At 46.7% G+C, this 14,561-nt stretch overlaps 2 protein-coding genes across 5 annotated transcripts in view; one reads left to right on the top strand and one right to left on the bottom strand.

Moving 5' to 3' along the window:
* LUC7L (LUC7 like) overlaps positions 1 to 11,464 on the bottom strand; it is a 43,082-nt gene extending 31,618 nt beyond the window's left edge. For 2 of the 4 annotated variants that reach the window (XM_017860770.1, XM_017860772.1), the window contains exons 1-3: positions 11,254 to 11,456; positions 9,219 to 9,313; positions 2,270 to 2,368 (exon numbers count right to left, since the gene is read on the bottom strand). In XM_017860770.1, the coding sequence (XP_017716259.1) occupies positions 2,270 to 2,368; positions 9,219 to 9,313; positions 11,254 to 11,314 (255 nt within the window). In that variant the 5' untranslated portion in view covers positions 11,315 to 11,456. Of the gene's footprint in view, positions 1 to 2,269; positions 2,369 to 9,218; positions 9,314 to 10,306; positions 10,377 to 11,253 lie in introns of all 4 variants that reach the window. The other 2 variants (XM_017860773.1, XM_017860771.1) reach the window with 2 other exon arrangements.
* Positions 11,426 to 14,561, top strand: part of FAM234A (family with sequence similarity 234 member A) — a 42,522-nt gene continuing 39,386 nt past the window's right edge. Inside the window, exon 1 of the mRNA XM_017860752.1 lies at positions 11,426 to 11,497. The gene's annotated coding sequence lies outside the window, so the exon portion shown is untranslated. The remainder of the gene's footprint in view (positions 11,498 to 14,561) is intronic.

Below are 14,561 nucleotides of genomic sequence, written 5' to 3'. Positions count from 1 at the left end.
ACCAACCTGGCCAACACAGTAAGATCCTGTCTCTACAAATAAAAAAAAAGAAGAAGAAAAATAGCTGGGTGTGGTGATACACACCTGTACCCCCAACTAGTCAGGAGCCTGAGGCAGGGGTATCACTGAGCCCAAGAGGCCAAGGTTACAGCAAGCCATGATCACGCCACTGCCCTCCAGCCTGGGTGACAGAACAAGACCCTGTCTCAAAAATAAATAGGCCAGGTGCAGTGGCCCATGACTGTAATCCTGGCACTTTGGGAGGCTGAGGTGGGTGGATCACGAGGTCAGGAGATCGAGACCAGCCTGACTAACAGAGTAAAAACCCGTCTCAACTAAAAATACAAAAAACTAGCTGGGTGTGGTGGCTGGCGCCTGTAATCACAGCTACTCGGAAGGCTGAGGCAGGAGAACGGCGTGAACCCAGGAGGCGGAGCTTGCAGTGAGGCATGATCGCGCCACTGCACCCCAGCCTGGGGCACAGAGTGAGACTCCGTCTCAAAAAACAAACAAACGAAAAAAAAAATCAGCTGCGTATGGTGGCACGTGCCTGTAATCCCAGCTACTTGGGAGGCTGAGGCAAGAGAATTGCTTGAACCAGGGAGTCGGAGGTTGCAATGAGCTGCGATGGTGCCACTGCACTCCAGCCTAGTGACAGAGCAAGACTCCATCTCAATATAAATAAATAAATAAAAATTAAAATAAATTAAATAAATAATTAGCCAGACATGGTCGTGTGCATCTGTAGTACTAGTTATTTAGGAGGCTGAGGAAGAAGGATCACCTGAGCCTAGCAATTCACTTACCGTCAGCTATAATCATGCTACTGCACTCCAGCCTGGGCAACAAAGTGAAACTCTGTAGCAAAAAGAAAAGGAAGCCAGGTGTGGTGGCTCATGCCTGTAATCCCAGCACTTTGGTAGGCTGAGGCAGGCGGATCCCCTGAGGTCGAGAGTTCCAGACCAGTCTAACCAACATGGAAAAACTCCAACTCTACTAAAAAATACAAAATCAGCCGGGCATGGTGGCTCATGCCTGTATTCCCAGCTACTCGGGAGGTTGAGGCAGGAGAATTGCTTGAACCTGGGGAACCTGGGAGAAGGAGGTTGTAGTGAGCTAAGATCACGACATTGCTCTCCAGCCTGGGCAACAAGAGCAAAATTCCATCTCAAACAAACAAAAAAAAGCATTTACTAATGCAGATAAAATAACACAACTACTGAATACTAAAAAATGCAAATTAAGAACAGAAAGAAATACCATTTTACAACCACTAAACTGCAAAAATTAAATAGTCTGATAATACAAAGTGTTGGTAGCGTTTATACATTGCTATGGGACTTCACCAAATAGAAACAAGACATTACAAAATTGTCTTGCGAGGATAAATATGGGTATCCCCTACAAACCAGCAATCCCCTTCCTAGGAATATACCCAAGATAAATCTTTATCTGCGTGACAAGGGAGTCATGTAAAAATATTCATAGTCTGCAATAGCAAAAGTAGTATCAATCTAAATGTCTATGAATAAAGGAAGGGCCGGGCGCGGTGGCTCAAGCCTGTAATCCCAGCACTTTGGGAGGCCGAGACGGGCGGATCACGAGGTCAGGAGATCGAGGCCATCCTGGTTAACACGGTGAAACCCCGTCTCTACTAAAAAAAAAAATACAAAAAACTAGCCGGGCGAGGTGGCGGGCCCCTGTAGTCCCAGCTACTCAGGAGGCTGAGGCAGGAGAATGGCGTAAACCCGGGAGGCGGAGCTTGCAATGAGCTGAGATCCGGCCACTGCACTCCAGCCCGAGAGACAGAGCGAGATTCCGTCTCAAAAAAAAAATAAATAAAATAAAGGAAGGATCGTTTGAGGATTATTCAAGCAGCAATGAAAACAAACAATACGCAACAACCTGGGTAAACAGAAACATAATACTGAACCAAAAAAATCTAATTTTAAAGACTCTCTACACTATGAAACCATTTTCATAAAGCTCAAAACTAAGCAAAAAGAAACACTGTTCAAGGACTCATAAAAATGTAATTAAAATATTTTTTAAAAGCAACAAAATGAGATAACACGTATTATTTAGAATAGTGATAGGACGGTGGACACAAGATTAAGCATTACTGGCTGTATTCTAGCTCTCAGCTTGAGTGGCAGGATAACAAGCAACTACTTTATTTTGCTTCAGAAACTTACATATGTTACATTTCTTGTTAGTTCGATATTGGGTTCTTCACAGTAGTTATAAATCAACATCAAATAAAACTTACATCCAATTCAAAAAACAGGTCTCTTTCTTTACTTGCAATCTCATAATCTGCTCGGAGGGCCAAGTCGTGGATTTTGGTACATTCTCCTAAATCCATGCGCTGTGGGAAAAAACAAAAACTTTAGACCTGAGTGCCCACCTACTGTAGAAAGCACGTAACAGGACTTGGTATTTCAACTGTCACCAAAATAAATGATCAGTTTTTGGAACACTGAAACTGGAATAAGAAAATTAAGAAAGGAGATATGGCTGAGAAGCCTCATTTCACTTTTACCATCGTGACTACATGATACTTGAAACTAATGCATTTAATAGTGTAAAGTTTCTCTTTTAGACTCAGAGGCAACTGGACTGCAATCATGACAACTAAATTAATTGGCTTTTGTCGGTTTTGTTTGTTTGTTTTCCGAAGGAGTCTCACTCCGTCACCCAGGTTGGAGTGCAGTAGCACAATCTTGGCTCATTGTAACCTCCGCCTCCCGGGTTCAAGCAATTCTCCTGCCTCATTCTCCCCAGTAGATGGGATTACAGGCACACAATAACACACCCAGTTAATTTTTTTTTTTTTTTTTGTATTTTCAGTAGAGACAGGGTTTTGCCACGTTGGCCAGGCTGGTCTCGAACTCTTGACCTCAAGTGATACACCCACCTTGGCCTCCCAAAGCACTGGCATTACAGGTGCGAGCCACTGTGCCTGGCTCAGTTTTATTTATGCATCAGTCCAAGGATTCAGTAAATGGTAGCACGTGGGGTGGCAGGGATAGCAAAGGGCCAGGGCTGGGCGTGGTGGCTCATGCCTGTAATCCCAGCACTTTAGGAGGGTGAGGCAGGCGGATCACTTGAGGTCAGGAGTTCAAGGTCAGCCTGCTGAACATGATGAAACCCAGTCTCCACTAAAACTACAAAAATTAGCCAGGTGTGGTGGTGGGGCACCTGTAATCCCAGCTACTCGGAGAGCTGAGACACAAGAATCACTTTAACCCAGGAGGTGGGTTTGCAGTGAGGTGAGACTGTGCCACTGCACTCCAGCCTGGATAATAAAGTGAGACTGTCTCAAAAAAGGGGGAAAAAAAAAAGGAAAGGGCCAGAAAACAGTCTCACTGCAACAAGTTTCTAGGCATTCTGTCTTGCAATCTTGACCACTCGAGATGCTCGATGCCTAAGATGCAGAGACAGAGGAAGAGGAAAGAGCGGACAGAAGTTAGGTTTTCGCAATTATATCACAACCTAACACTTGACTTTGTGTAGCGGATTGTATATCAAAGGGAATAAAGGAGAACAGGCTGGTTAATAGCCAAATAAATGTTCTACACATTTTCTCAACCAGGAAAATGACCCTGGACATGTAAGTAAGGACAGACAATTGTCCCACTCAGTTCCTCCATTTGACAAACAAAACGTTCGATTACTAAAACAAAATGATTTATGTTGTCAGTAAGAACAGCATGAAATGCTATTATGTGTACCATATGCAGTACGATTAGATAACAGTGTATGATTTTAATCTAAATCCTAAGTATAGGACTCCATGCAGACACCTTCTGCCTCTGGCCATCTACACAGCAACAGGGAGGTTTGTGTGCTGAGGATCATGGTGTCAGGTTAGAGTGCATGTTAACAAAACCCAACATCCCAACTAGGAGACACCCCCAGTAGGACAAAAGAACACGTCTACATAACCAGGGGAAAAACAGAAAAAAGGGACGTTAGTGCCAGCTGCAGTGGCACGTCTGTAATCCCAACACCTTTGGGAGGGCAAGATGGGAGGATCACTTGAGCCCAGGGGCTCAAGACCAGCCTGGGCAACACAGCTAGACCCTGTCTCTATGAAAAAACTCACCATCAGCTGGGTGTGCTGGTATGTGCCCATAGTTCCAGCTACTTGGGAGACTGAGGTGAGGGAATTGCTTGAGCCTGGGAGGTTAAGGCTTCAGTGAGCTGTGACTGAGTCATTGCACTCCAGTCTGAGCAACAGAGACCCCATCTTTTTAAATTGCTTTTATTTTTGAGATGGAGTTTCACTCCTGTTGTCCAGACTGGAGTGCAATCTTGGCTCACCGCAACCTCTGCGTCCCAGGTTCAAGTGATTCTCCTGCCTCAGCCTCCCAAGTGCTGGGATTACAGACATGTGCCACCACGCCTGGCTAATTCTGTATTTTTAATAGAGACGGGGTTTCTCCATGTTGGTCAGGCTGGTCTCGAACTCCTGACCTCAGGTGATCCACCCACCTCAGCCTCCCAAAGTAGTGGGATTACAGGCGTGAGCCACCACACCCAGCCAAGAACCCATCTTTTTTTTAAAAAAAAAAGAAAGGAAGGCTTTAAACCTTTAATCCATCTTGAGGAAAAAAAAATAGGCTTGCATGTCTGACTCTTGGGATACAGTCTCATAGAAAGCATGTAGCATGCTAGGCCAGGCACGGTGGCTCACGCCTGTTACCTCCAGCACTTTCGGAGGCTGAGGCAGGCGGATCACGAAGTCAGGAGATCAAGACCATCCTGGCTAACACAGTGAAACCCCGTCTCTACTAAAAATACAAAAAAAAACTAGCCAGGCGCCTGTAGTCCCAGCTACTCAGAAGGCTGAGGCAGGAGAATGGCGTGAACCCGGAAGGTGGAGCTCGCACTGAGTCAAGATCATGCCACTGCACTCCAGCCTGGGCGACAGAGCGAGACTCCGTCTCAGGAAAATAAAATATAAAATAAAATAAATTTAAAAAGACACTATGTGGCATGCTCGTTAACAAAACGTCCTTCAGTATCACCAATAACAAAGCCAACATGGAGGCGGCAGACAACGGGTCTGCCTTGTATGGAGATCTTTATTTTCACAAAAGATTGACTTTTCTCCTTTATCATTATTCTGAAGTCAGATGGAACTCACGTTATGGTCGGTTACACAGAAGACCTAGCGATAGGACAATGTCTGGAAACCAAATTTGCATTAAAATCACTATCACTGAAAATCTGACAACTTTTACTTCATTCACTCTGTTTTTTCTTTTTTTTTAAGCAGAGTCTCACTCTGTCGCCCAGGCTGGAGTGCAGTGGCATGATCTCAGCTCACCGCAGCCTCCACCTCCCAGATTCAAGTGATTTTCCCGCCTCAGCCTCCCGAATAGGTGGGACTACAGTGGCGCACCACGACGCCCGGCTAATTTTTTTGTATTTTTAGTAGAGATGGGTTTTCACCATGTTGGGCAGGCTGGTCTCAAACTCCTGACCTCAAGTGATCCACCCGCCTAGTCCTCCTGAAGTGCTGGGATGACAGGTGTGAGCCACCGCACCTGGCCTCATTCACTCTTCTAAGCTCTGAGTGTTGTCCTCTAAAATATATAGTTTTGGCCGGGCGCGGTGGCTCAAGCCTGTAATCCCAGCACTTTGGGAGGCCGAGACGGGCGGATCACGAGGTCAGGAGATCAAGACCATCCTGGCTAACACGGTGAAACCCCGTCTCTACTAAAAAATACAAAAAACTAGCCGGGCGAGGTGGTGGGCGCCTGTAGTCCCAGCTACTCGGGAGGCTGAGGCAGAAGAATGGCATAAACCCGGGAGGCGGAGCTTGCAGTGAGCTGAGATCCCACTACTACACTCCAGCCTGGGCGACAGAGCGAGACCCCGTCTCAAAAAAAAAAAAAGAAAAAAGAAAAAAAAAAACCTCACATGAAGCAAAATTCAGCACTTCCTTTTCAATGTGAGAGCTCCCAAAACAGTCCCTGCTAAAGCACACTGAGGACAGGCTTGGGTTCTATGGTTACCCTCTTTGGATGTACCTTTTTCAGCTTTGCCAAGGAGGCAGGCAAAAATACTACTGGCCATTCCCCTGGATGCCTAACATCAAGCACAGCTGAAATATCACATTCATTAAGCCCTTCCACAACATTCCAAATGGCTGCTAAATCCAGTGTGTCAGGCCTTTTTTACTCAACAACCTGTGTTCTCTTCCGTACCTTCTACTGGTCTAACACTGCTGACCAGGAAGGGCACCAAAGGTTCCAGAACCTTCAGAAAACACAGTTCTCGCCAGGCACGACGTCTCATGCCTGTAATCCCAGCACTTTAAGAGGCTGAGGCGGGTAAATCACAAGGTTAGGAGTTCGAGACCAGCCTGGCCAATATGGCGAAACCCCGTCTCGACTAAAAATACAAAAATTAGCTGGGCGTGGTGTTGCACACCTGTAGACCCAGCGGGAGGCTGAGGCAGAAGAAACGCTTAAACATGGGAGGCAGAGGTTGCAGTGAGCCAAGACCAAGCCACTGCACTTCAACCTGGGTAACAGAGCAAGACAGTGTCTCCAAAAAAAACAAAACAGTCAGGCATGGTGGCTAACACCTGTAATCCCAGTACTTTGGGCAGCCAAGCAGGTGGATCACAAGGTCAAGAGATCGAGATCATCCTGGTCAACATGGTGAAACCCTGCCTCTACTAAAAATACAAAAATCAGCCGGGTGTGGTGGCACGTGCCTGTAACCTCAGCTACTCAGGAGGCTGAGGCAGGAGAATAGCTTGAACCCGGGAGGCGGAGGTTGCAGTGAGTCAGGATTATTCCACTGCACTCCAGCCTGGCAAGAGTGAGACTCTGTCTCAACAAAAAACAAAAAACAAAAAAACAAAAAACCCAGCAAGGATCAATCTCTACAACAAATCCTATCTGAATTTCCAATCCTTATTCCAACTGACCATCAGCAGCCTCTGACATTTGTTCATTCACACCTTTGCAAGGCACTGTCTTCACATGCACATGGGTTTCCTGGGTTTCCTCCTCCCTCTCAGGATGCTTCTCCAACCCCCGTTGCTGAGCTGCCCCTGCCCAATTCCAAACACTGGAGTGACGGCCCTCAATCCATGGCTCCTTGGTTCTCATAGGCCTCCATAACCTCTGCCTCCCTCTCGCTGCTAATTCACGCCAGTCCAGAAACATCAGGGGCGTTCCTTCTGTTCCTCTGCACTCTCCACCCAGAGCACCAAATGCCCAAACTTTACACGTGTTCTTTCTCACCATTCAGGTCTCTGCTCACACGCCCCTGAGAGGCCTTTCCTCCTGCCCCAATCTACAACAGCTCATTATCTACTCATTTACTTATTCATCATGCATCCTCTCCCCCGACTAGATGAGAGTAAAGACTTTATTGGCACACTATCTCCAGTGCCTGGCACAAAGTAGGTGTCCAATAAATATCTAGTGAATTATTCTATAACTAACAATAAACATTTGTGTGAAATACCCTCATTCTGGCCGGGCGCGGTGGCTCACACCTATAATCCCAGCACTTTGGGAGACCAAGGTGGGCAGATCACAAGGTCAGGAGTTCCAGACTAGCCTGGCCAACATGGTGAAACCCCGCATGTACTGAAAATACAAAAATTAGCCGGGTGTGGTGGTGCATGCCTGTAATCCCAGCTACTCGGGAGGCTGAGGCAGGAGAATGGCTTGAACCCGGGAGGCAGAGGTTGCAGTGAGCCACGATCACGCCACTGCACTCCAGGCTGGGCAACAAGAGCAAACTTAAAAAAAAAAAAAAAAAGAAGAAGAAGAAATCCTCTCACTGAGATTATTTTTCTCACCAGTATTCCACAGCTACGCTACACACACAGGGTCTGGCTGAAGAAAACATAGTTGAAATCTTCCTGAGAGTACACAGCTATCTGCTCTGACTTCTTTCACTATGGGTTTATCAAGAATTCCAAGTTGTGCATCCTATGAAAATACCCTACAGTGAAACTGCCTTTGACGAGTGGAAATCATTAATCTGTATTGACCTCGGTACCCACAGTAATCTGCAGCAAACAGTAACGTTTTCCCACCCCAGGCCAAACAGCAGACAACACCCCCAAAGAACAGAGGCACAAGGTTTGGCATTCATTTTGCATTTGCTGTCAGAAAAGTCAGACTGAGAAGATTTAACACATCTGAGGGGTTTTTCAGAAGGTGCTCCTCCCTAATAAAAGTAATCATTCATCATGAAGAAAACATCCTCTAACATATGTACATTTCATCCAAATGAGAGGACAGTTTTTACCCCGTGAGGTAGCTGTGAAAAGTTAAAATGGGGGTGGTCTCTACAGGACTCCTTTTCTCTCAGCGGCTGAATCACCACAGATAATCCTCCACTATTCAGTCTTTTCAAATTCTTACTTTGAATAAATGCACATTACACAAAGCTAGCATTTATCCATTTTGTTCATCTGAAGTGACCTTAAAATTGCAGGGGTCTATATTCATCAAACAGCATGCTGATTTCTTGAAAGGGTGGCATAACACAAAACTACAAAATCAGTGTATCCTCAACTGATTTTTTTAAAAACCAAATAATTTGGGGAGGAAAATGTACCTTGCTAGATCAAAAGTCTTCCACACATTCAACTTGAGGTCAAACAAACAAACCCACGCAGAATCTTCAAAGAACTTCAGGCTAACCTAAAGCATATTTTTTGCTACAGCCAAATTAGAATACTTGCCCTATTTAGTTGTGAATATCTCAGTATAAATGACTTTACAAAAAAATCTGGTAACCTTACAGACAGAATTTTACAACAGTGAAATTTGTCCCATAATATAAAATTCTACCAAATGAATAGAATCTATCATTTTAAGGGCATCAGGGATTTCTGCCTGTTAAAAAGTGGAGGACTGAGCAAGGAGCAGTGGCTCATGCCTGTAGTCCCAAAAGCTCAAGAGGCTGAGGCGGGAGGATCGCTGGAGCCCAGGAGTTCGAGGCTGCAGTGAGCTGTGACTACACCATTGCACTTCAGCCTGGGCAACACAGAGTAAGACTCCATCGCACGCATGCATGCATACATACATACAAGCGGAGGATTACCTGCTGTCATTCAGCCACTTAGAGAAAAAGAGACTTAAGTTAAAACAAAATTCAACATAGAAAAACCATCACTGCCTACCCAGCACTCATGTCAGAGTGTTCCATGAGGTCCCCCAAAATGCACCTACCGTCCCAGCGAGGATGTCATGTGGGCAGCAGTCCAGAAGGTGACTCTTGCAGACACGGTCATCTGTAAACTTGACCCTCTGTCTGGTTTCGTCTCCTGAAATTCATTTGTGGTTTTAAATAAGACAATATTATCACGTTTAACCACAAGAAAACACTAGTGTAATGATTCACCTGGATCATTTGCAGACTATCATTTCTGTGTTCTCCCCATCAAATACAATGAAAAGCTGATCTAAAGATATTTACACTGGAGTGGAATACACATTTTTTTGAGGCCAGTTATATCATGAAGAATCACACTTAATGAGATCTGACTCCATCATTGTACCAAAGAAGTCAAGGAGTCAGACGTAAGCAGCTGAGCACCAAAAGGCCATTGGCTCCACATATACATGTGGCAATGAGATTCCAAAACCCAAGCTAATCAGAGGTCCATGAACCACCAAGGGCGACTTATAGAGCTGGTAATTTCCACCAACAAAAGCTACTTATTAATCTTTTTGTTATGAACAAATGCAGAGGCAGTATTTTGCCCAAAATTGAATGAAGAAGAAAGCTTTCAATCAAATGCTATCGAAGACTGTTAAATAATCTAGATCTATTCTTCCTATATCCCTTTCATCCCCACCCTTAAAAAAGAGAGTTGCTACCTGGGAGTCACTTTTAACAAGACAATACCAAAAAAAGCAAAAAGGAACTAGGTTAGTCAATACACACTGTGAGCTCCAACACATACTGCACCCATCTGCATTCTTCAAGACCTCAGCTGCAGAATTTTATGCCCGCTGTTGAAAAGTGTTAAAGGAAAAGTTTTCTTGCCCACACCTGCAGTAAGGAAGTCGGGGGAATGATACATAAAAGTAAAGGCAAAGTGGTATGTGACAAATTCTAAAGCTAGTCTGTGTATACAACACAGAGCTGTGCAACGCTAGAGGAGGAATATATTTTAGGATTTGCAAGCATCCAGGATTAATGTAGTGTCTTTTTATTGAAAATGTTTTCTTTCTAAACTACACTTTTAAAGTTACTTGTGAAAAAAAGCAAACACTTTTTTGTTATAACAGCTTAGAAATTGGTTGTGACTCACGGCTCGATGAACATGAGGCTTTCTGCAACTCCCTTGCAGATTGATGTAGGCAGGCAAAGATACACTGAACCTTTATAAATAAAATAGAGGGGCCACAATTGTTCAGTTTGTATGAAATAAAAATATGGGAAGCAATTCAAAAGCAACTCAATATACAAAGAAAGCTAAAAAGCACTTATTCACCTATGAAATAAAGTGCAAATAATCTGCACAGCCCTGAGAATGTGCCAGTGTGAACTTACAACTTCATTACTTCAGCAGAAAAGAAAACACAAACCACAGCAGGTATACAGTTTTGCGAAGATGCAACCGCTTTCTCCTGTGACAACCGTCAGGATCTTGAGCTCCTCCCTACACAGTACAACCTACCTAACCACTGCCAAGCGCTGGCTACACAGAGGCTCTCCTGTGTGCTGGGGGGAAGGGGGAGCTGGAAAAGTACTCGGCAGAAACCCACGTTAGAAAGGCTCAGTCTACGGCTCCCCTTGCAATGGTACAGAACCAGAACGGGCCAGGGTTTCGAGGCCCATCCGCTCCCTCGGGTGTGGCTTCTTCCCAAGGAGCCTCGGAGGAGTTCTGCCACCCGGTTGCCAGCGAGCTGGAGCCCACGCTGATTCCAGCCCCTCGCCGACTCCACAGTTCGCGGAGGGGCACGGAGCCGCGGCGCCCGTCGGGGAGGAAGCAGCGGGACGGTAAGCGGGAAGGAGGCTGAAGCCCCATCCATGGCGCAGACTCCGAAAGAGGAGACGGACCTGGACCCACGGCCGCCTCAGAGACGAACCGGCTTAGACAAAGGCCCGGCGCCTACGGTCGGCGCGCGCGGCGGAGGAGGAGCGGAGCCCCGCGCAAGCGCAGGCGCAGACGATCGCGGCCCCCGCCTCAGGCCGCCCGGCGGCCTCGCCTCACTCCCACCCCAGACCCTCGCCTGGTTGGCCGCTCTGACTCACCGTCCCGAGCCGTGCCCATGAGCTGGTCCAGCAGGGCCCGCATCTGCGCCTGGGCGGACATGGTAGCCGGCGGAGGCGGAGGGGACGGCGGCGACGGCTTCTCTCAGGCAGGCAGCAGCAGCGGCGTCGACAAATGATGGTCGCGTCGGCCTCGAGCCCACTCGGCTCTTTCCCGCCGCGGGGGACGCCGGGAGGAAGTACGAAGGCGCCGGCGCACGGCCTGCTGGGAACTGTAGTTTCTGAGGTGGGTGCTTGAGGGAGACTGAGGTTCTGAGTGGTCTACGCAAGTTGTCCAAGGACGGAACCAAAATCCCAACCTTGATTTTACTCTAGACCCCCAGGACCTCAAACGAGTCTCTACGGAGGGTAAACTACAATAAAATCAAATACAGTCTATCAAAAACAAGATAAATCCGTGCTTTTCTAAGCCATGAAACCGTGAGCATATTATTTAGCTCCCCCACGCTCGTTTTTTTTAAATCTGTGAAATGAGGATTCTAAAGGTGCCCCTCATATGATTTTTGTGAAAGTTAAATAAAGCATGGAATTTTACTTATTTTTATTTATTTATTTATTTTTGAGCGAGGGTCTTGCTCTGTTGCCCAGGCTGGAGTGCAGTGGCGCGATTACCGCTCACTGCAGCCTCGACCTCCCAGGCTCCTTATCCTCCCTCCTCAGCCTGGCAAAGTATTGGAATCACAGGTGTGAACCACCATGTTTGGCCATCAGTCATGGCATTAATATTAGGTTCTATGATGACAAACTCGTGGTCATCCTTCTGCGAGCTCATGGTCTACCGTCCCAGGGGCTAAAAACAGGTATGTGTCAGCAATTACTTTATGTGATGATAGAATTATAACATGCACTTATGTGTGCATAGTCTGGCATAGACTTCTATTAAAACTTTTCTTATTTTTTATTTTTTAATTTTATTTAATTAATTAATTTATTTATTTTTGAGATGGAGTTTCGCTCTTGTTACCCAGGCTGGAGTGCAATGGCATGATCTCGGCTCCGCCTCCCGGGTTCAAGCAATTCTGCTGCCTCTGCCTCCCTTGTAGCTGGGATTACAGGTATGTGCCACCACGCCCAGCTAATTTTGTGTTTTCAGTAGAGACAGGGTTTCTCCATATTGGTCAGGCTGGTCTCGAACTCCTAACCTCAGGTGATGCACCCGTCCCAGCCTCCCAAAGTGCTGGGATTACAGGCATGAGCCACTGCACCCGGCCTTTTTATTTATTTATTTTTGGGACGGAGTCTCGCTCTGTCGCCCAGGGTGAAGTGCAGTAGTGCGATCTGGGCTCACTACAACCTTTGCCTCCTGGGTTCAAGCGATTCTCCTGCCTCAGTCTCCCCAGTAGCTAGGATTACAGACACCCGCCGTCATGCCCACCTAATTTTTTTTTTGTACTTTTGTAGAAACCGGGTTTTGCCGTGTTGGCCAGGCTGGTCTTAAACTCCTGACCTCAGGTGATCCACCCACCTCGACCCCCCAAAGTCCTGGGATTACAGCTGGGAACCACAACACCAGGCCCCCGCTCTCTATTTAAAATAAATAAATAAATATAGGCCGGGTGTGGTGGCATGTGCCTGTAGTCCCAGCCACTCAGGAAGCTGAGATTGGAGGACAGACTGAGCCAGGGTGGTTAAGGCTGCAGTGAGCTGTGATCACACCACTACACTGAAGCCTGGGTAAAAGAACGAGACACTGTCTTGGCCAGGCACGGGGGCTCACACCTGTAATCCCAGCAATTTGGGAGGCCAAAAAAAAAAAAAAAAAAAAAAAACCCTTCTCTTTTTTTTTTTTTTTTTTTTTTTTTTTTTTTTGAGACGGAGTCTTGCTCTGTCACCCAGGCTGGAGTGCAGTGGCTGGATCTCCGCTCACTGCAAGCTCCGCCTCCCGGGTTTACGCCATTCTCCTGCCTCAGCCTCCTGAGTAGCTGGGACTACAGGCGCCCACCACCTCGCCCGGCTAGTTTTTTGTATTTTTTAGTAGAGACGGGGTTTCACCGTGTTAGCCAGGATGGTCTCGATCTCCTGACCTTGTGATCCGCCCGTCTCGGCCTCCCAAAGTGCTGGGATTACAGGCTTGAGCCACCGCGCCCGGCGACCCTGTCTCAAAAATTGACTTAAAACTTAAAAAACAGGCCAGGCAGGGGGCCGTGGCTCATGCCTGTAATCCCAGCACTTGGGGAGGTCGAGGCAGGCGGATCACCTGAGGTCAGGAGTTTGAGGCCAGCCTGACAACATGGAGAAACCTCGTCTCTACTAAAAATACAAAATTAGCCAGGCATGGTGCCGCATGCCTGTAATCCCAGCTACTCCAGGGGCTGAGGCAGGAGAATCGCTTGAACCTGGGAAGCAGAGGTTGCGGTGAGTCAAGATTGCATCATTGTACTCCAGCCTGGGCAACAAAACCAAAACTCCATCTCAAAAAAAAAAAAAAAAAAAAAAAAAAAAAAGGCAGAGCACGGTGGCTCACGCCTGTAATCCCAGCACTTTGGGAGGCCAAGGCAGATGGATCACGAGGTCAGGAGTTCAAGACCAGCCTGGCCAACATGGTGAGACTGTCTCTACTAAAAATAGAAAAAAACTAGCCGAGCATGGTGGCACATGCCTGTAGTCCCAGCTGCTCGGGAGGCTGAGGCAGGAGAATCGCTTGAACCCAGGAGGCAGAGGTTGCAGTGAGCCGAGATTGTGTCACTGCACTCCAGCCTGGGCAATAGAGGGAGACTCCATCTCAAAAAGGAGAAGAAGAAGAAGAAGAAAAAAAAAACAGGCCGGGAGTGGTCTATTTTACACTCCACCTCAGAAAATTAATTTAAAAATAAAATTTAAATTTACAAAAAATCATTTCACAAATGATAATTTAATGATTGCTGCCCTGGAAGGGGGGAAAAAAGACTTACTCTAAGAATACAACAAAGACTGTTTGTGGTCTAGAAGCATCAAAAGTCCAGACACGGTAAGACAAGTTTTGTTTTCATTTGTTTTGTTTTGAGACGGAGTCTCGCTCTGTCGCCCAGGCTGGAGTGCAGTGACACAATCTCGGCTCACTGCAACCTCTGCCTCCTGGGTTCAAGCGATTCTTCTGCCTCAGCCTCCCGAGTAGCTGGGACTACAGACGCCCACCACCACGCCCAGCTAATTTTCTTGTATTTATAGTAGAGACGGGGTTTCACCATGTTAGCCAGGATGTTCTCGATCTTCTGACCTCGTGATCCGCCCACCTCGGCCTCCGAAAGTGCTGTGATAATAGGCATGAGCCACTGTGCCCGGCCGACTTTTTTTTTTTTTTTTTTTTTTTT

The sequence above is a fragment of the Rhinopithecus bieti genome, unplaced genomic scaffold, assembly GCF_001698545.2.
Source record: "Rhinopithecus bieti isolate Rb0 unplaced genomic scaffold, ASM169854v2 scaffold_56641, whole genome shotgun sequence".
NCBI classification, from domain to species: domain Eukaryota; kingdom Metazoa; phylum Chordata; class Mammalia; order Primates; family Cercopithecidae; genus Rhinopithecus; species Rhinopithecus bieti.
The sequence above is the reverse complement of the archived record's forward strand: the minus strand, read 5'-3'. Positions and strand labels throughout refer to the sequence as shown.